This window comes from Cetorhinus maximus, chromosome 21 (genome assembly GCF_964194155.1).
Source record: "Cetorhinus maximus chromosome 21, sCetMax3.hap1.1, whole genome shotgun sequence".
NCBI classification, from domain to species: domain Eukaryota; kingdom Metazoa; phylum Chordata; class Chondrichthyes; order Lamniformes; family Cetorhinidae; genus Cetorhinus; species Cetorhinus maximus.
Genome location: NC_135899.1, coordinates 43010431 through 43030632, shown reverse-complemented (window position 1 = coordinate 43030632; position 20202 = coordinate 43010431). Strand labels below are relative to the sequence as shown.

Here is a 20202-nt window from a genome sequence, read left to right as displayed (position 1 = left end):
ATAAAACCCAGGATGCCGTGTACTTTATTAACTGTGTTATAACCAGATGAGAAGGAGCTCCCCTGCTCCCCTCTATTCAGCCTCTCCAGTTGGTCACAAAAAGGCTTAAGTTTTTTTTTCACGGCAATATGCCTTTTCCAAATCAGAATATATTTACCTATTTATGCAGTGAGCAATGAGGAGCCAGTCAAACAAGGTTTTTTTTTGAGTTAAAGAAAGAGTAAATTTATTAACCACTAAACCTGAAGGAAAAAAAATAAATCACGACGTCTCACATACACGCACGCACCAGAAATAAGGGAAATTAGAATCCAATAAAAAAAAGTTTGCTGTATATTCTTATAAGTGTTCTTTGCTTGTCCTTGAGGCATGGATTGTTAAACGTTGCTGTTGATTTAGGTTAGCTGGTTTCTTGGATGCAGTCAGAAGTAGAAGATGTTTCAATTATTCGAGATCTCTGTTCACTGGAACGTTTCTGGCTTAAACAGGTGATGCACACTTTTTCCACCAGAGGGAGAGAGCCTGTTTCCTGTACTGAGAACTTTCCTGATGCTTAACTTGTGTCTCTCTGCAGTGGCTGCAGGCCTGGGCAGTTATACTTCACCCATTGTGTATTTCTAAGGGGTTTTCAGTGGGTCTGTCTGTGGCAGCCATTGTTTCAATATCCAACCCTTTGCATTTTAATGTCTCTCCACTTCCTTAGACAGTGATGAGTTTTGTTGGATCTTTGAATTATAGGAATTGTCCCTCTCTTCACACTCCCCTGAGTGTGTCCTTTTTGCTTTTTCACCTTCACTTTGGAAGGTGGTCTTGCATTTTAAGTAGTTTGTTCTGTCCCATTTCAAATTGCAAAATTTAAAGTCAGTTGAAAGTTGAAAATTCTTATTTTCAAAAATAAAGGGGCATAGCCTCATGACAACTGCTCTCTCAACTTAACTTATCCTGCCACCTTCTGTAACTTTTTCACATATATCCTTTGATCCCTCTGCCCCTGCACCCACTTCAGAATTGTTCCCTTTATTTTATATTGGCTCTCTGCATTCTTCCTACCAAAATAAATCACTTCACATTTCTCTGCATTAAATTTCATCTGTTATTTGCCTGTCCATTCCACCAACCTGTCTATAACCTTTTGATGTTCTACACTATCCTCCTCACAGTTCATAATGCTTCCAAGTTTTGTATGGTCTGAAAATACATCAATGTCTGGGTCATTTAATATTTATCAGAAAGAGCAGGGATCCTAACACTGATCCCTGGGGAGCTCCACTATAAACCTTCCTCCAGTCCAAAAAATATTCATTAATCACTCCTCTGTTTCCTGTCACTTAGCCAATTTCCTATCCATGCTGCTACTGTCTCTTTTATTCCATGAGCTATAACTTTGGTCACAAGTCTATTGTGCAGTACTTTATAAAATGCTTTTTAGAAGTCCATGTACCCACATCAATAGCATTACGCTCATCAATCCTCTCTGTTACCTCATCAAAAAACTCCAAGTTAGTTAAACACAATTCCATGCTGACTTTCCTTGATTAACCTGCATTTGCCCAAGTGACTGTTAATTTTGGTTGATTTTGTGTCATTGACAACAACTGCGCCATGACACCTGTGGATACAGTAGAACCTGAACTCAGCCAATAAAATATTCACTTCTCCCTTAAATTTCATTGTAAATAAAACAAAAAAGCTTGCCTGTACTTTCTTCTAGAAGCAACATGAGATTAAGGTTGTTGCTCACATACTGTTTTGTTGCAGAGTGCCCCGGTGACGATGCAGGTTGGCGATGGGCAACAGGTGCAGATTGTTCCAGCGCAGAACCAAACGCAGCAGACTCAATCCAACTCAGGACAGACCATGCAGGTCATGCAGCAGATCATCACCAACACTGGTGAGATACAGCAAATACCGGTATGTACAGCTCTTTGGGATCACTTTGTAAGATTATGAAATAAACTGATCTTGGTGACGGTTTGTTTCCCCCAAATATGAACTGCTGGCTGGAAGCCACCTGCACAGCCCTTGCATATCAGGAGAATAGTGATGAGGTGTTCCCTATTTCCCAGTTTGAGTGGGTGAGAATACTGTTTAAATATATTGATTTGCATGCTCTTCCTGTACATGTTGCTACTAGACCTTGTATTTCTCCGCTGATTTCCTGAGGCTCTTGGTACTGAACTCCCAAATAGCTTGCAGATACACACAATGATGTAAAATCAATAAAAGCTGGAAACACAGCTTCTGCATCTTAGCAGAGATAATTGAGACCCAATTGACTTTTGGCTGTGTAGTCTGGTGAGGAATAGGCAGGGATAACAATAGCACTATGTGAACAAACAGTACTATTTGTGAATAGCTGAAGAAATTGGAGTGATGGAATTTGGACGTTGACTATGAAATTAAAACAAATGAAAAAGACAATGTAGCTGAAGTGTAACATTGCAAGTTGCCTTGGACAGAAAATGACATTTTTGTTCCTAAATTTTTGAATTTTATTGGGCTAGCCAAGGACAGTGACAGAGAGTGAATGGGCAGCTTAAAGTAGTGGTTGTTGTTAAAGTGGCTCCGAGTTGCACTTGCAGACAGAATATAAGCTGCACTTGGTTTTTCAATGTAAATGAGGCTGTACCTTGAGCATTGAGTACAGGATACCAGATCAAGAAAATGCAAGTCAATCATTGTCTTGCATATAGAGAGGTTGTGGAGCCCTGGACAGTGGTGTGGGAGGACAAGTATGAAGATGGTGCATCTCTTGTGTTAGTACAGGAAAGTTGAAGAGGGGTTGATCAAAGAATGAAGCACGATGTGCCTGAGAGAACAGCCCCTCTAGGAGCGAGTGTAGGGGGTGGTGGTTGTGCTGCTAGCAGTAGAACCTAGTAGTTGGCATGAGGGGAGATGGTGGCGTAGTAGTGATATCGCTGGATTAGTAATCCAGAGGTCCAGGGTAATGCTCTGGGAACATGTTCAAATCTCACCATGGCAGCTGGTCAAATTTAAATTCAATCAATTAATAAATCTGGAATTCAAATAAAAATGCTAGCCCCGGTAATGGTGACCATGAAACTAGTGTTGATTGTCATAAAAACCCATCTGGCTCACTAATGCCCTTTAGGGAAGGAAATTTGCTGTCCTCACCTGGCCTGGCCTAATAAGCAACTCCAGACCCACAGCAATGTGGGTGTCCCTTAATGTCCCTGAAACAACCGAGCAAACCACTGGATTGCACCAAACCGCTGCAAAGTCAAAAAGGAATAAAACCAGACGGATCACCCGGCATCGACCTAGGCACCAGAAATGACAATGGGTTTACACCCAGTCCTGTCGACACTGCAAAGCCCTTCTTACTATCATCTGGAGGCTGATGCCAAAATTGGTAGAGTAGCCCCACAGGTAACCAAGCATCAGCCTGACATAGTCATACTCTCAGAATCATATCTCTCAGATAGTGTCCCTGACACCACCACCATCACCATTCCTGGGTATGTCATATCCCGCCGGCAACAGAGATGGCTGCATAATGACATGCGGTTGGGAGGGAATTTCCCTGGGATTCATTTCACACATCAGACTTCACGGGGTCTGGAGTCAATGGCATCAGGTCAAACATGGGCAAGGAAACTGCCTGCTGATTAGCAATGACCCACCCCTATCCCCACTCCCTTAGCTGATGAATCAGTACTACTCCATATTAACCACCAGTTGGAAGAAGCACTGAGGGTGGTAAGGGCCCAGAATGTACTCTGGGCAGGGGATTTCAATGCCCACAACCAAGAGTGGCTTGGTACTACCACTACTGACTGAGCTGGCCAAGTCATGAAGGATTTATCTGCCAAACTGGGCCTGCAGCAGGAGGTGAGGAAACCAACGTGAGGGCTACTTAACGTCATCCTCACCAATCTACTTGTCACAAATGAATCTGTCCATGTTGTATTGGTAGGAATTATGGCCACATTTTTTTGTGGAGACGAAGTCCCGTCTTCACATTGAGGATATCCACCATCGTGTTGTGTGGCACTACCATTGTGCTAAATGGGATATATTTAGAATAGACCTATCAACTCAAAACTGGCATCCATGAGGCGCTGTAAGCCATCAGCAGCAGCAGAATTGTATTCAACCACAATCCATAACCTCATGACCTGCATATCTCTCACTTTTAACATTACCGTCAAGCTGGGGAATCAATCTTGTTTATATGAAGTAGCATGCCATGAGCAGCACCAGGCATACCTAAAATTGAGGTGTTAAACTGGTGAAACAACAACAGAGGACTACATGCTTACAAGAATGGTGGAAGCAGCACGAGATAGACAGTGTTATGATCCCAGCTGATGTTAATACTGAAAAAGTCAGATCCCAAAGTGAAACCTGGCTTGGTAGATCCTAACTTTTTATTTTAGAAACCATGTTCACATATTCACAAGAGTCTGCCAGTATACTGTTTATTAAGCAAGAAAAAAATGAAGTATATTACACTAGAGGTTGGAAAGATTTCAATACGGATATCAGAAAATTATTCAAATTCACACTATTCCTTTTACCCCAGCAACCCTTACAGACACGCAACCCCAGTGAAAATTTACCATTGCCTCAACACCAAGGTTTTTTGCTTGGGTTAGCTTAGTTTCAAATAGTTTTCTTCTGGCGGACTGCTGAGCATTCATCTAGATGCTTTTCTTCAGCTGGCATCTCTCCCTGAGGCTCCCAAAAACTACAATCTAAGCTCACTATTATTTCAACTTTAGAGCAGACACACGAGCTCCCTAAACTCAATTCCCCAGCAGGCTTGCAGGATCTCTTATTAGAGAGATTAGACCTTCTGACTCTACTCTCTGTATTCACACACTAACTGACTGCCCTTCTGTGTTTCTTTGGACCCCCGTCACTTGGCAACAGCATAGTTTTTCTACATTTTTTAAACTTCACTAAACTACTAAGGCCTTGGTAACCCATCTCTTCACTTCAAGAGTTGTAAAACCTCATCAACAATGCATGTATGCAAATAGGACCCCAGACTTCCTGGGTCCCAGCTCACAAAAACCTCTAAATGATACTAAAATACCAGGCTTCACCCAAATACAAAATATAAATTAAACTTAAAGCTATACATTGTTCCTAACACCTCCCCGCAGAAAAAAATGAAAAATTATCTTTGAGAGGCATTTTCATTTTCTATTACAATTTGCTCATCATTTTTTTTACTTATACAGATTTTACTGTAGCAGTAACAATGTATTTACATCAAATACACAAGGACTTTTCCAGATAAATCATATTTTACACAAGTCCATTTTGATCATGACATTCTGGTTCCTTCATGTTTGCTCTTGATAAAGTATCTGCTATGATATTGTCTCTTCCTGCTACATGAATGATTTTCAAATGATGTGGTTGTTAAACTTCAACAAAATTGTCTCAGATTCTTGGTATGAAACTTTGCTAAAAATGTTAAAGGATTATTGTCTGTATAAAGAACAGTCTCAGCAGATATGTAGACTTCAAAAATGTTGTCAAGCCAACACCAAGCTCAAAGTTTTTTTTTCCATTGAGTATTTCAGCAGGCAAGGGTTTAACTTTTTTGAGAAAAGTAACTGGCTGGCTGTTCGATCTCCATCTCATTGTCCTGTAATAAAACTGCAGCAACATCTAAGGCACTGACACCAACAGCCAGTTTAAATGGCTTTGCATAATTTGGTGCTGTTGAAACCAGTGCAATAGTCAGTGCAGCTTTCAAGCTCTCAAAGACACTGACACTCCTCTGCCCATTCAAATTTCTTGCCTTTCCTTTAAAAAGCTTGTCAGGGGAGCCACTACAGTGCTGAAATTCGGAACAAACTTCCGATAGAATCCACTTATGCCTATATACCACAGAATCTCTTGTTTTGTCTTAGGCACTGGAAAATCCAAGCTAGCCTTATTTTTGCCTTTCTAGGTGCTACTTGGCCTTGTCCCACAGTGTAGCCCAAATATGTCACTTTTGCTTTGGTAAATTCACTTTTTGCCAAGTTTATGACCAAGTTGTCTCTTTGTAACCATTCAAACAATTCATTCAAGTGTTGTAAATGTTCCTTCCAGATTTGGCTGAATGCTACCAGATCATCAATATATTCAACACAGTTGCATAATCCTTCAACGACCTTGTTGGTTAATGTTTGAAAAGTTGCTGGTGCTTTCTTCATTCCGAAAGGCATAACTTTACATTGATAAAAGTCCATCCGGGGCCTCAAAAGCTGATATTTCTTTGGCCATATCTGTCAATGAAATTTGCCAAAATCCCTTTGGTAAATCAAGCTTTGTAATGAACATTGCTTGTCCAATCTTCTCGATACAGTCTTCTAATCGTGGAATTGATATGAATCCACCTTGGTTACCGCATTGACTTTGTGATAATCTATATATAATTGCTGCGACTCATCTGGTCTTGGTACCATTACAATAGGTAAGCTCCAGTGTGGCTTGGTTCAATAATGTAATTTTTTCCATCATGAACTTGTTTCTTCCCTCAGTTGGGCTAACTCATCTGGATTGAGCCTGTAAGGATGTTACTTTATGGGTAATACATCTCCCACATTAACATCATGTATGGCCAAAGACTTTTTCCCGGGCCTATTTGCATAAATCGAGTTTGTGATAGCTTTCATAAGTCACCATGGCAGTTTTGAACACTGCCGTATTTACCAATCTGATTACTGGAGGGTCAACTTCAGAATTTTCGACTCCTGATTCATTCTCGAACTGCTCTGATATTATTATTTCACTCCCTATTTCTTTTAATACTGTAAATGCACTCCTGTCCTGACTATCTTCCCTGTCATAATATCACTTTAACATATTAATGTGACACACTCGCTGATTTTTCTTCCTGTCTGGCATACTCACTATATAATTTACATCCTTGAGTTTCTTTTTGACTTGATATGGTCCAGTGAACCTCACTTTTAACGGTTCACTAGAGACAGGTAACAACACTAACACTTGTCTCCAGCAACAAAATTTGGAGCTTTGGCATTTTTATCTGCTCTAGCTTTCATTGTTTGTTCAGCGATTTTCAAATGCTTTTTGGCCAACTCGCACGCTTTCATTAATCTTTCCTGGAAATTTGATGCAAGTCAAAAGTATAGTCCCTGAGCCTTGGCTTATATTTTTTTCTTTAATTAGTTTAAGGGGTCTTCTCACCTCATGTCCATATATCAGTTCAAAAGGACTGAATCCTGTGGACTCATTAGAGGCATCTCTAATAGGAAACAGTAAAAAATGGAATTCCTTTATTTCAATCATTATTCAATGACATTCCTGACAATAGGCTTTAGTCATTTAAAGTTTAATGCCACCTTTTTAATGCTCCTTGAGATTGTGGATGATAAGTTGAAGATTTAAGTTTTCTTCCCAACCTATTATTTATTTCTTTGAATATTTGTGACATACAATCGCATCAAGGCTCAAATTTTATCTTCTTAGATAATCCATATCTTATAAAGATTTGAACTAACTTTTCACCTACCATTTTTGTTGTAATTTTCCCCAAAAGCACTGCCTTAGGAAATCTTATTGAACCATCCATAATTGCTAAAACCAGAAGTGGGAATCAGTACCTTTTAAGTGGGCTGCTACATAATCTATTAAGACCCAGCTAAAGGGTTCTTCAAAAGCTGGTATCGGAATCAAGGGAAAAGCAAACTACTGTGGATGCTGAAAATCTGAAGCAAAAATAAAATGTTGGTAAAACTCAGGCCTAACAGCATCTGTGGAGAGAGAGAAACAGAGTTAATATTTCAAGTTCATAAGACCCTTCCGAGCTGAAGAGAAGTGGAAATGTGAAATCCCCTTTTCTATCCCCCTTTCTATCCCATTTTCTATCCTTTTATTTTCCCCACCAATGGCCTTTGACAGTTCGGGCATGCAGCTGATGCGGCTGCGCACCCGCCGAACTGACAATATAAATGACGTCGGGAGATATGCCCGAAGTCACCGTGCATCATTTTACAAGTCGGCAAGTGGGCCCAGTCCCTGCTCGCCGACCCAAAAATTCTGCCCCTATAAATTTAATCACATTTCCACTTCTCTTCAGCTCTGAAGAAGGGTCATATGGACTCTAAACGTTAACTCTGTTTCTCTCTCCACAGATGCTGCCAGACCTGCTGAGTTTTTCCAGCATTTTCTGTTTTTGCATCGGAATTAAAGGTGCAGGTTTATGGGGTTTCTCCGCTTCCTGACATGTATGATATGTCTGGCAGAATTCAACCACGTCTTTAATGAATCCTGGCCAATAAATATGTTTCTGTATTTTACTCTGTATTTTCCTAATACATAAGTGACCTGCCACTGGAATTTCATGAGCCACTTGTAAAATTTCATTCTGATACCCAGATGGAGCTACCACCTGATGAACTGCTCCCTATCCCTCATCAGCTGGTATTTGAGGTGGCCTCCATTTCCTCATCAGCACTTTGTCTTTTAAATAATAACACTCACATATTGGTTCTGATTCAGTCTCTTAGTAGGCTGTTTGATCCAGCTCTTTGAACTCAGGATCAGCCTGTTGCCAAACACATCAGCCTCATTCTCTTTACTTTCCTTTTTATTTAAATTTTCGAAAATCGCATCAGATAACTGAATTTCTACATCTCCCTTTTTTGTATAGTTTCTTCCTCTTCCTGTCTATTTTATGGGCCTGAGATCTAGTCACAACACAGGGAACAATCCAGGATGTTCCTCCTGTAGCATCTACATCACTTTTAGGTTCTAATCTATCTCCTTTATTATTTTGATGTTTTTCTGTTTGTCCCCTAGAACTAGCACCTTTTTCCATCCCCAGCTCTTCTATTCCTCTAGTTTCCTTGTTGATTCCCATGTGACCATTTCCCCACATGTAACTGTCTGTAAGACACTAGGTATCAGCCAAAACTGTCGCTTCTCGGATCTTAGATACTTGATGCTCATCTAAATAAGTTCTAATGGTTACTGGAATACTATTTCGGAATTCTTCCATAATCATGATTTCCCTCACGTTCTCAAAAGTGTTTTCTAACTTCAGTGATCAAAATCACTGATCCCATAGCATTTCTCTTCCTCTTTCAAATTCTGCAAATGTCTGATTAGGTTTCTTTCTTAAAGTCCTACACTATAATTGATAAGCCTCAGGGGCAAGCTCATAGTATTGAGTGTTGTCCTTTTAACTGTTTCATAGTCTGCAGACTGTTCCACTGACAGACTAGTGTATAGGTTCGTAGCTCTACTTGACAGGACAATTTGTAACATTAAGATCCAAGCATCGTTTTGCCATTCAACTTCACAGCTATCTTTTCAAATGAAGTGAAATATTTTTCAACTCCACCCTCTGAAAATTTAGCATTAACCGAAGATTGTTGGTTAAATCAAATTTCACAGTGGAATCAGGATCACCTGCTGAACCAGTCTCTCCTCTTTCTTCCTTTATTCTAGGCTTTTCTCTAGCCAAGGTATGTTATCTGATTTAATTCTCTCTTTGGAACTCGAGCTCAACCTTTCGCATTTCCATTTCTTTCAATTTTTCTTTTCCTTTCTCCTCTTTCTCCAATTTGAGCTTTTTCACTTCCATTTCTTTTGCTCTTCCTTTTTCTTTCTCCTTTCTTTCTAATTCGAGTTTTTTCATTTCTCTTTCTCTTTTTCCTCCAATTTAAGTTTTTTCATCCCTTTTTCTTTTGCTATCTCAAACTGCTTCATTTGCAATTGAATTTTTGCTAACTCTAACTGTGACACACCAATTTCAGGTGTTTCGTAATTTAATTCCAAACGCTGGGTAATTACTTTGATCATATCATCCTTACAAAATCCTGCTTTTATTTCTACCTTCAATTTATCTGCCATAGTCAAGGATTTTAAATAATCTACTGTTACATCTTCTACTCCCAGAAAAATCTTGGCAACAGTGAAAGCCATTTTTTTGAATTCAAACCGGTGCAATATACTTCACTGTAAATCCTGTTTCTGTGCCCAGTACCTCCATGTACTCATTTCTTTAAGGATTCACGGATCCCACTGAAATTCAAGGATTTTGATCCTACAAGAGCCCCCACTTTGGTATGATCCCAGTTGATGCTAGTACTGGGCAAGTCATATCCCAGAATGAAACCTGCCCCTTGGTACATCCTAACTTTGTTTTAGAAACCATGGAGGTCAGTTACTGAACACATTCACAAGAGTCTGCCAGCTGTTTATTACTGTTTATTAAACAAGATAAAATGAACTAAATTACACCATACAAACTGGTTGGAAAGATTTCAGTACAGATATAGAAAATGGTTCAAACTCACACTATTACTTTTATCCCAGCAACCCTTAAAGACACAAAACCCCAGTGAAGATTTATCATTATCTCAATACCAAGGTTTCTTGCTTGGGTTAGCTCAATTTCAAACAGGAGAGGTGGTGGCGTAGTGGTATTGTCACTGAACTAGTGACCCAGAGTAATGCTCTGGGGACCTGGGTTTGAACCCACCATGGTAGATGGTGGAATTTGAATTCAATAAAAAATCTGAAATTAAAAGTCTAATAATGACCACAAAACCATTGTTGTTTGTTGTAAAAACTCACTCATGTCCTTTAGGGAAGGAATTTTTATTTTTATTCACAGGATGTGGGCTTCGCTGGCTGGGCCAGCACTTATTGCCCATCCCTAGTTGCCTTTGAGAAGGTGGTGGTGAGCTGCCTTCTTGAATCGCTGCAGTCCATGTGGTGTAGATACACCCACAGTGCTGTTAAGAAGAGAGTTCCAGGATTTTGACCCAGTGACAGTGAAGGAACAGCGATATATTTCCAAGTCAGGATGCTGAGTGGCTTGGGGGAGAACTTCCAGCTGGTGGTGTTCCCATCTACCTGCTGCCCTTGTCTTTCTAGATGGTAGTGCTCCTCCTCTGGTCTGGCATACATGTGACTCCAGATCTACAGCAATGTGTTGACTCTTAACTGTCCTCTGAAATGGCTGCAAGCCACTCAGTTCATGGGCAAATGGCCTTGCCAGCAATACCCACATCCCATCAAAGAATTAAAAAGAAGTTTTCTTCCGGCAGACTGTTGAGCATTCACTAGATGCTTTTCTTCAGCTGGTGTTTCTCCCTGAGACACCCAAAAAGGACGACAATAAACTAACCGAATCGCAAGGATCTCTGACGAAACTGCCAGTGTCGGGATAGTGAAAGCCATCGAGAATTCAGCAGCGAGGGAATGACTGCAGCTAGGAATTGGAAGGAAAGGCGCCAATGGAGAACCAAGACAGTCGATTTAAAGTAACGCAATCGTGGAAAAGGGTCCCACTTCTACCTGACTTCTTTGGCCACATAGAAGGGCCCAACCAAGCAGCACACTAGAAAAACTTAGCATTGTAGATTCAACAGATATAGGACCACTTCAGGGTTAGCTCAGAAGCCTGATAAAGAGCAGGTTAGCACATTTCTCTGTCATCTGCGCTGCTGCCAATGAAACATTCTCATAAGACTGGATGTTAATGAAGATGCATCAACCTGTGAAGGCCTTCGATTTGTATTTCAGTTTCCAGAAGATCATTATTATAGATTGAGCAAGGTTTAACAGGCGCACTCCAGAATCGAGAGAAAGTATTGATATTTTTTTTTTTTGTTAATGACCTGTGTAGTTTGGCTGATAGTATGGGGCTCTGAAGAAGAATCTGAGACCATATTGTGACCTTAGCTGACTTTCTGCAATCCGGAAAAGAGCTAATATTATCCAAGGCAGTTCAATTCGCAAGACAGACTGAGCTATGGAAGCAGAATCAAGTTTTCATCGGAGGTGATGTGGAGTCAGACCACTAGCTCAGTATAATTTGTGAGCAATAGATGTACCACCACTAAAAAGCAGACCCAGACGAAGAGTGAGCAGTCACTGCCATTATACAATGCTCCCATTGTTGCATGAAAACCCCATAGGTGCGAAAAATGTCCCGCCATAAATGCAGTATCATTCCCGTAGGAGGCAGGGCCATTTTAAATTGGTATGCCGCAACAGAGCCTCCTACTCCCAAAATTTAAAGGCAGACCAATCAGATCAAGCAGCATCCAGGAAGTAGAAGATACAGAGGAATACAAAGTTTCTTTCTTGGATGAAGTTGCAAAATCCAGGAGACCTTTTGGAGTTCACATGCCATAGTCAATGGTCACAAAACCAATTTTAACTTGGACACGGGTGCAGGAGTGTTCATTCTTTCCGATACGGTGCAGTGAATGAAGCCTGAGTTTATCCAACCATCTATGACTTGACTGCACGGCCCAGGAGGCACTCCACTGAAGGTGCCAAGGGTAGAGGACTGCCACACTTTGTTATAAGGGAAGAGAAATTACAGAAATTCTGTTATCCCAAATCAGGAGTGCTTATTACTGAGCCGTAGAACCTGCTCAGATTTGTAACTTCTTTACAAGGTGGAAGATCTGAACAGCCAGGACAAACAGGACAAAGTCCAGAGGGCATATACAAAGTTATTTACTGGTCTGGGGAAGCTCCAAACAGATTACCACATTACTTTACTTTAAAGCCAAATGCCAAGCTGGTGCGTTTCTTTACCCCAGGAAAGTTCCCCCAGCCGCTCTCATAAAAGGTGAGTCAAAAGATTGACTTCATGCTATACCAGGGCATGATATCACCAGTAACACAACTGATTTCATGGTGTTCCAGCATGGCACCTGCACCCAAGCAGAACAGCTCACTTCGTATTTGTGTGGACCTCAGGCATTTGAACAAGGCTGTAAAGAGAGAGGTCTACCCCATGGCATCTGTCGACGAAAGCTTGGCAAAATGCACGAGGCTCAGTTTTCACTAAACGAGATGCCAATAGAGACTTCTGGCACCTATTAGACAAGGAGTCAAAATTGTTAATCATTTATCACAACCTTCAGCTTGTACAACTTTAACCACCCACTAATCAAAATTGCCTCAGCGCCCAAGATCCTTCAATGTACCATGACTGGCGTTTTGGAAGGGCTGGATGGAGTTATCTGCCATTTAGATGATATAATGGATCCATTATTTTGGAGCATGATGCCAGGGTGTGAACAGTGTTACAACATTCACTTAATCATAAATGAGAGTTCTCTAACCCCAATATCAACTTCTTGGGCCATATTGTTCACGCATCTCACGGCCAAGCAGATGGTCAGAAAATGGCAGCCATCAAGTATTTCCACCACCCCTTAACTTAAAGAACTTAATTGTTTTAGGAGCATGGTTAATCAGCTGGGTAAGTTCCTGCCCAATCTTGCGCACATTAACAAACTGCTATGACAACTCCTGAAGCAGGACCAGGCCTGGTACTGGAAGGAACACCAGCAGAAGGTATTTGACACATTCAAGAGCATGCTCATGTCCACAGAAATACTGGCCCATTACAACCCAGATCTACCCACCGTAGTTGCGACTGACGCACCGTCTATTGGCCTAGAATTGTTTGAAATTCAGTGAGAAAGCTCTCTCAAACCAGTATATTGTGCCTCCAGGGCATTGACAGAAACAGCAGCAGAATGCTGTTATTGAAAGAGGCCTTAGTGATCACATGGGCTTGTGAAAAGTTTTCGCATTATGTCCTGGGGCTTAAATTCGCCATCCAAACTGATCATAAGTCATTAGTCACCCAGCTTAACACCAAAGAGTTGGCAGAGATGCCACCCACAGTGAAAGGTTTCAATTAAGGCTCACGCCTCTACAGAATATGTCCAGGATAACCACCAGACCACAGCTGATGTTTTGTCCCGCATTCCTGGGGAAGCCTACACAGAACGATGTGCACTTCACTGAGGATGTGGAGTCCTGTGTCTCCTTGTCTACTAAGTGCCTTCCAACAACCACCCAGAAACTAGAAGAATTTGAGCAGCCCAGAAAGCTGATGCTGAGAGTGCACAGATACGGGAGCACTGTACTCCTGGATGACCTGCATCTGTCCCTAGCAATTGTATTTTGAAGCAGTACTTTGATCAGCATTGTCACCTTAGTCTCATGGATGACTTGTTAGTCTGCAATGCCAGGGTCCTCAGCTAGACACGCTTTCCAATGATTACACCAGAAACACCTGGGTATCACCAAGTGTGGGGCTAGGGCTCTTCATTCAGTCTGGTGGCCAGGCATCTCCAAAGCTGTTGAGGATATGAGTTCCAATTGTACTACTTGTGCCATCCATAGACAATACGACAAGGAACTACTAGTGACGTCCTCCTTCACATCCCGACCGTGGGAGTGTCTCGGGATGGATTGTTTTGTCTTCAAGGATAAAACCTTTCTTATCATCATTGATTATTACATCCAGTGGATCAATGTCAAATGGCTACATGGGCCCACCTTGGCATGCGGAAATATCCATGCTCAAGGAAATTTTTACCACACATGGCATCACGATTTGGTTTTCTCTGACAGCCCGCAGTCCACCAATAACTGCTTCACAGAGACATATGGCTTAGTCCACATCATCAGTTCGCCCAGGTACCCACAGGCAAATGATGAGGCTAAAAGAGAGGTCCGTACTCTCAAATTCTTGTTGAATCAAAATGATGATGTCCACCTGGCCTTACTGGATTACCGGTCCACGCCACTGCAGAATGGTCTGGCTCCATCAGAGCCCACATTGGGTAGGAGCTTCTGCACGCAGCTCCTAACTCTCCCACGTACACGTCAACCATGTCACAAGGCAACAAAGATAGAAAAAGTGCGGAGAGAAAGAGGACCACTGGCAGGCACACCAGGCCCTGTCGTACAGCTGTCACCACAGTGTGCAGGATCTACCAACACTCACCAAGGAATTATGTCTGGGTTCAAGACCAGAGCTAGCCCGGCCAGGTTTTGAATAAGTTGACTTATCCATGCTCCTACCTGGTGCACACTGACCACGGCGTCCTCCAGTGGAACAGATCTGCACTGGTGTCCCCACCATCAGACAGCCTGTACAGCATTAGACTGACTAACCGGACAACCAGCTAACTTACTGGATGGATCACAGGCCCCTGCACAAGAGCATTGTGCTCCTAACCCTCTCCCAACGGAAGCAAGAACACAATAGGCAGACTGGTCAAACCACCACATGGACTGCAGTGCTCAAGAAAGTAGCTCACCACCCTCCTCTCAAGGGCAATTAGGGATGGCCAGTGACACCCACATCCGGTGAAAGAATAAACTGACAAGGACTTAAGGATCGAGGGGGGTGGGTTGGTCACCCATTTATGTTGAGATGGAGGAGTGAGGATAGAAGTTAGGTGTTGGGATAGATCTGGTTAAAGGCCCTATTGACAACTGCAATGAGGAATCACTGGCCAAGGAAAAGAAGGACGTCCAGAAGTTCTAGTGTGGAAGGTGATCATCAAGGCAGATGAGTTGGAGTAACTAGGAGAATGGGATGGAGTTTTTCCAAGCAAATGGGTAAGAGGAAGTGCACATAAGATGACTGTGGGGGACTGTCCAACAGTTCTGATTGGCTTACAGCTCCCTCCACAGTGGGGCTGGTCAACTTTGCTTTTGTTATTTCCTCTATGCTCACTTGGTAAATGCTCTGCTCAATGTGAAAGTCCCAGGTTCATTCCCTGTTCTGTGTTGAGTTGGCTGATGTTACATCTGGAGCAATGGTAGACCTTTCAAAATTGACCTCGGCAACTGTGAAATCAGCTAGGAATTCTCAGTGCTGACTGTCTTCCAGTAATCCCTTTTGGAATGTACCCTTGTGCAGATGTCTGATGATATGGGATCAGGTTTTTTGATCCTCTCCAAGGGTCAAAATTCTGTTGATATTCTCTGTCCAAACCTGCATATATAAGGGCAAGGTAGCAGAGGGAGGCTGGTGCCCATGAAATTGGATCCTTGCTTAAAAGACTAGCACTTTGAGAGGAAGCCTTTCAAACATCTCCGAACATGTGCACACATAATGAGTTACTGTTACAAACGCAAGCAAGTCATTGTCTTCGGGAGAGTCGGGGAAGGAGAAGAGAACACAAATGTACCTTCCCGTGGAGATGATAACAAGACTTAAATTTTAAAAGCGACAAGCTCGATAGTTTCTACTAATGTTTGATTGCACATTTTTTAGACCCTATAACTACGATTTCTGAATGTAACAAGAGAGGAATGTTTTCCACTTGGTTGGTTTTGGAAAATTTCTGCTTGCATTTTAAATTCACTGTGAACCCGAGGTCAAAGGCTCATGAGCAAGTAGTTCGAACTTTCTGCATTTAGTGAGGTGTAGAAAGGTACTGGAAAGTTTTTTGTGTTTTAAGATGGCCTGTTTAATGAGGTTCCTTCCTTCCGTTGTGATCCTTAGGTGCAGTTGAATGCTGGACAGCTGCAGTATATTCGTCTGGCTCAGCCTGTATCTGGAACACAAGTGGTACAGGGGCAAATCCAGACCCTTGCCCCAGGAAATCCGCAGCAGGTAGGCAGGTATTTTAGTGCACTGAGTCACCCTGGGCTGGGAAATTGGACAATTGTTGTTAAATTACAATTAACCAGTAGTGTTTGTTTCATTAAACTCATTGGGGTTGACTGTGAACAGAAATATTCCACAGGGAAGCACAATGAATGCAGTGAGGACTTCTGATCTTGGCAAGCTGATCATTAACCATGTATCCAGCAAAAATGTTCAGGAATTGATTTATAGGAATAAATCATTTGTGATTTAATGTGTCTCTGCACATTTCCTAGAGCAGATTCTTTGTCCAGCCTCGATTACTAGCCCTTTTGTGTATCATTTGAAGGAGTTTTGAAGGCTGAGGTTGGAGAGAGAATGTTATTTTTCACATCTGGAAGCAATAGAAGCTGGTGGCTCATGTCAGGGATCAGCCTTGTAGCTTTGTTTTATTACAGGGAGTTTTATCTTTTGCCAGACTACTCAAAAAGGCCATTCGCCATCCTGTAGATTTCTGTGTGTTTCAGTCACTTTTGTTCTGGAACAATGTTGTATGATCACATACTAAAATGTTGTGATTAAGGAGCAAAGCTATGACCACCATCTGCAGAGCTTTAAGCATAGAAGTTCTGAGTGTAGTCAGTTTGCAGCGAGTGCCTGCTGTCCATGTTCGATTCAGATGGGCACACCCGGCTGTCAGACATCTGCCCAGTGTAAGCAATGCAGCAGCTGTGCTAATGTTAGCACAGGAACCGTTTTAAAAGGTTTTCTCTATCTACTTTCAATGACAGAATAGAAACTTGGTTAACAGCAAGCAGTTGTGACCCTTCATCCAGTAAACCTTCAACTTAAAGGTGACTGCCAGGATGACTGCCTGTGCCTCTAATGACTAACTGTGTGTTGCTAGGCATTTTTCCCACAGAGGGAAAATTAGATGGCAGAGTCTATCCTTATGCATGTAAATGTATGTGGGTAGACTGCTGGGTAGGGAGTTAGGTCACTGCTCCACTACAGAATAATATGTGATCTGGGGAACATAAAAATAAATAAAAGTGGAAGCAGAAATATTGGCTCTACTGTTTTGTATTTGCACCCTGTTTTGGTAAGTGCTTCTCCCATGTATTCCAGGTAGGACAAGCAGAGGTTCAACAGGGACAACAACAACAGCAGCAGCAACAACAGTACAGCCAGTTTACTGACGGACAGGTATGCTGTTATCTTAGTGATCCTGCTTGAATTGCCTCTTTATTTCCACAGATTATCATAAATGTTAGTAACTTGAGCAGAGTTTTCTGATTTATACGCAACATGACCTGGGCACAGGAAACAACAACAACAAACCCAGTACTGTCAACCTTGCAAAGTCCCCTTTACTAGCATCTGGGGGCTTGTGCCAAAGTTGGGAGAGCTGTCTCACAGGCTCATCAAGCAACAGCCTGACATAGCCATCCTCACAGAATCATACCTTACAGATAGGGTCCCAGACACCACCATCACCATTCCTGGGTATGTCCTGTCCCACTGACAGGACAGACTCTTGAGACAGTGGTATACAGTCAGGAAGGAGTTCCCTGGGAGTTCCCAACATTGACTCTGGACTCCATGAGGCATCAGGTCAAACATGGGCAAGGAAACCTCCTGCTGATTACCACGTACCCCCCCGTGCCCCCAATCATCTGATGAGTCACTACTCCTCCATGTTGAACACCACTTAGAGGAAGCACTGAGGGTGGTAAGGGCACAGAATGTACTCTGGGTGGTGGGGCTTCAATGACCATCACCAAGAGTGGTTTGGTAGCACCACTACTGAATGAGCTAGTCGAGTCCCAAAAAACATAACTGCTAGACTGGATCTGTGCTAGGTGGTCAGGCAACCAGCAAGAAGGAAAAACCTAGTTGACCTCATCCTCGCCAATCTACCTGTCGCAGGTTACATCTGTCCTTGACAGTATCAGTAGGAGTGACCACCTCTCAGTAGGAGTGACCACCTCACAGCCCTTGTGTCGGCAAAATCCCATCTTCACCTTGAGGATACCCTCCATCATGTTGTGTGGCACTACCAGCATGCTAAAACAGATCTAGCAACTCAAAACTGTGCATCCAGGAAGTGCTGTGGGCCATCAGCAGCAGCAGCAGAATTGTATATAACCACAATCTGTAACCTCATGGCCCAGCATATCCCAACTCTTCCATTACCATCAAGCCAGGGTATCAACCCTGGTTCAATGAAGAGTGCAGGAAAACTTGCCAGGAGCACCCCCAGTTATACCTAAAAATGAGGTGTCAATCTGGTGAAGCTAAGGACTACATGCATGCCAAACAGTGAAAGCAGCATGCAATAAACAGAGGTAAGCGATCCCACAACCAACGCATCAGATCTCAGCTATGCAGTCCTGCCACATCCAGTCTTGAATGGTGGTGACAGTCAAACAACTCCCTGGAGGAGGAGGCTCCACAAATATCCCCATCCACAACGAATGGGGAGCCCAGCATATCAATGCAAAAGATAAGGCTGGAGCATTTGCAACAATATTCAGCCAGGAGTGCCGAGTGGATGATCCATCTCGGCCTCCTGAGGCCCCCAGCATCACAGATGCCAGTCTTCAGCTAAGTTTAATTCACTCCGTGTGATATCAAGAAATGGCTGATACTGCAATAGCTATGGGCCTTGACAGCATTCCAGCAATAGCACTGAAGACTTGTGCTCCAGAACTAGCTGCATCCTTAGCCAAGCTGTTCCAGTCAAGCTGCAACCCTGGCATCTACCTAGCAATGTGGAAAATTGCCCAGGTATGTCCTGTACACAAAAAGCAGGACAAATCCAACCCAGCCAATTACCGCCCCATCAGTCTACTCTCCATCATCAGTAAAGCGATGGAAGATAGAAATAATCTGCTCACTGATGCTCAGTTTGGGTTCCACCAGGGCCACTCAGCTCCTGACCTCATTACAGCCTTAGTCCAAACATGGACAAAAGAGCTGAATTGAAGAGGTGAGGTGAGAGTGACTGCCCTTGACATCAAGATAAGCGTGGCATCAAGGAGCCCTAGCAAAACTGAAGTCAGTGGGAATCAGGGGGAAAACTCTCCACAGGTTGGCGTCATACCTAGTACAAAGGAAGATAGTTGTGGTTGTTCAAAGTCAACCATCTCAGCTCTAGGGCATCACTGCAGGAGTTCCTCGGGGTAGTGTCCTAGGCTCAACCGTCTTCAGCTGCTTCATCAATAACCTTCCCTCCTTCATAATGTCAGAAGTGGAGATGTTCACTGATGGTTGCAGAATGTTCAGCCTCATTTGCAACAACTTAGATACTGAAGCAGTCAGTTCCCATATGTGTTAAGACCTGGACAACATTCAGGCTGGAGCTGATAGCAGGTAATATTCGTGCCAGGCAATTTCCATCTCCAACAAGAGAGAATCCAACCATCACCCCTTGACGTTCAATGGCATTACCATCACTGAATCCCCCACTATCAACAAGCTGGGATTACCATTGACCAGAAACTGAACTGGACAAACCATATAAATATGGTAGCTACAAGAGCAGGTCAGAGGCTAGGAATCCTACGGAAAGTAACTTACCTCCTGACTCCCCGAAGCCTGTCCACTATCTACAAGGCACAAGTCTGGAGTGTGATGGAATAATCTCCACTTGCCTGGGTGAGTGCAGCTCCAACAACATTCAAGAAGCTTGACACCATCCAGGACAAAGCAGCCCTCTTGACTGGCACTCCATCCACCACCTCCTTCTTCCACTCCCTCAACCACCGACGCACAGTGGCAGCAGTGTGTACCATCTGCAAGATGCATTGCAGCAACTCACCAAGGCTCCTTTGACA

General features: G+C 42.7%; 1 protein-coding gene across 5 annotated transcripts in view; it reads left to right on the top strand.

Annotated features, from left to right (window-relative positions):
• nfyc (nuclear transcription factor Y, gamma) overlaps positions 1 to 20202 on the top strand; it is a 94475-nt gene that overhangs the window by 61332 nt on the left and 12941 nt on the right. For all 5 annotated transcript variants that reach the window (XM_078566898.1, XM_078566900.1, XM_078566902.1 and 2 more), the window contains 3 exons: positions 1759 to 1911; positions 16280 to 16390; positions 17492 to 17569. In XM_078566898.1, the coding sequence (XP_078423024.1) occupies positions 1759 to 1911; positions 16280 to 16390; positions 17492 to 17569 (342 nt within the window). The remainder of the gene's footprint in view (positions 1 to 1758; positions 1912 to 16279; positions 16391 to 17491; positions 17570 to 20202) is intronic.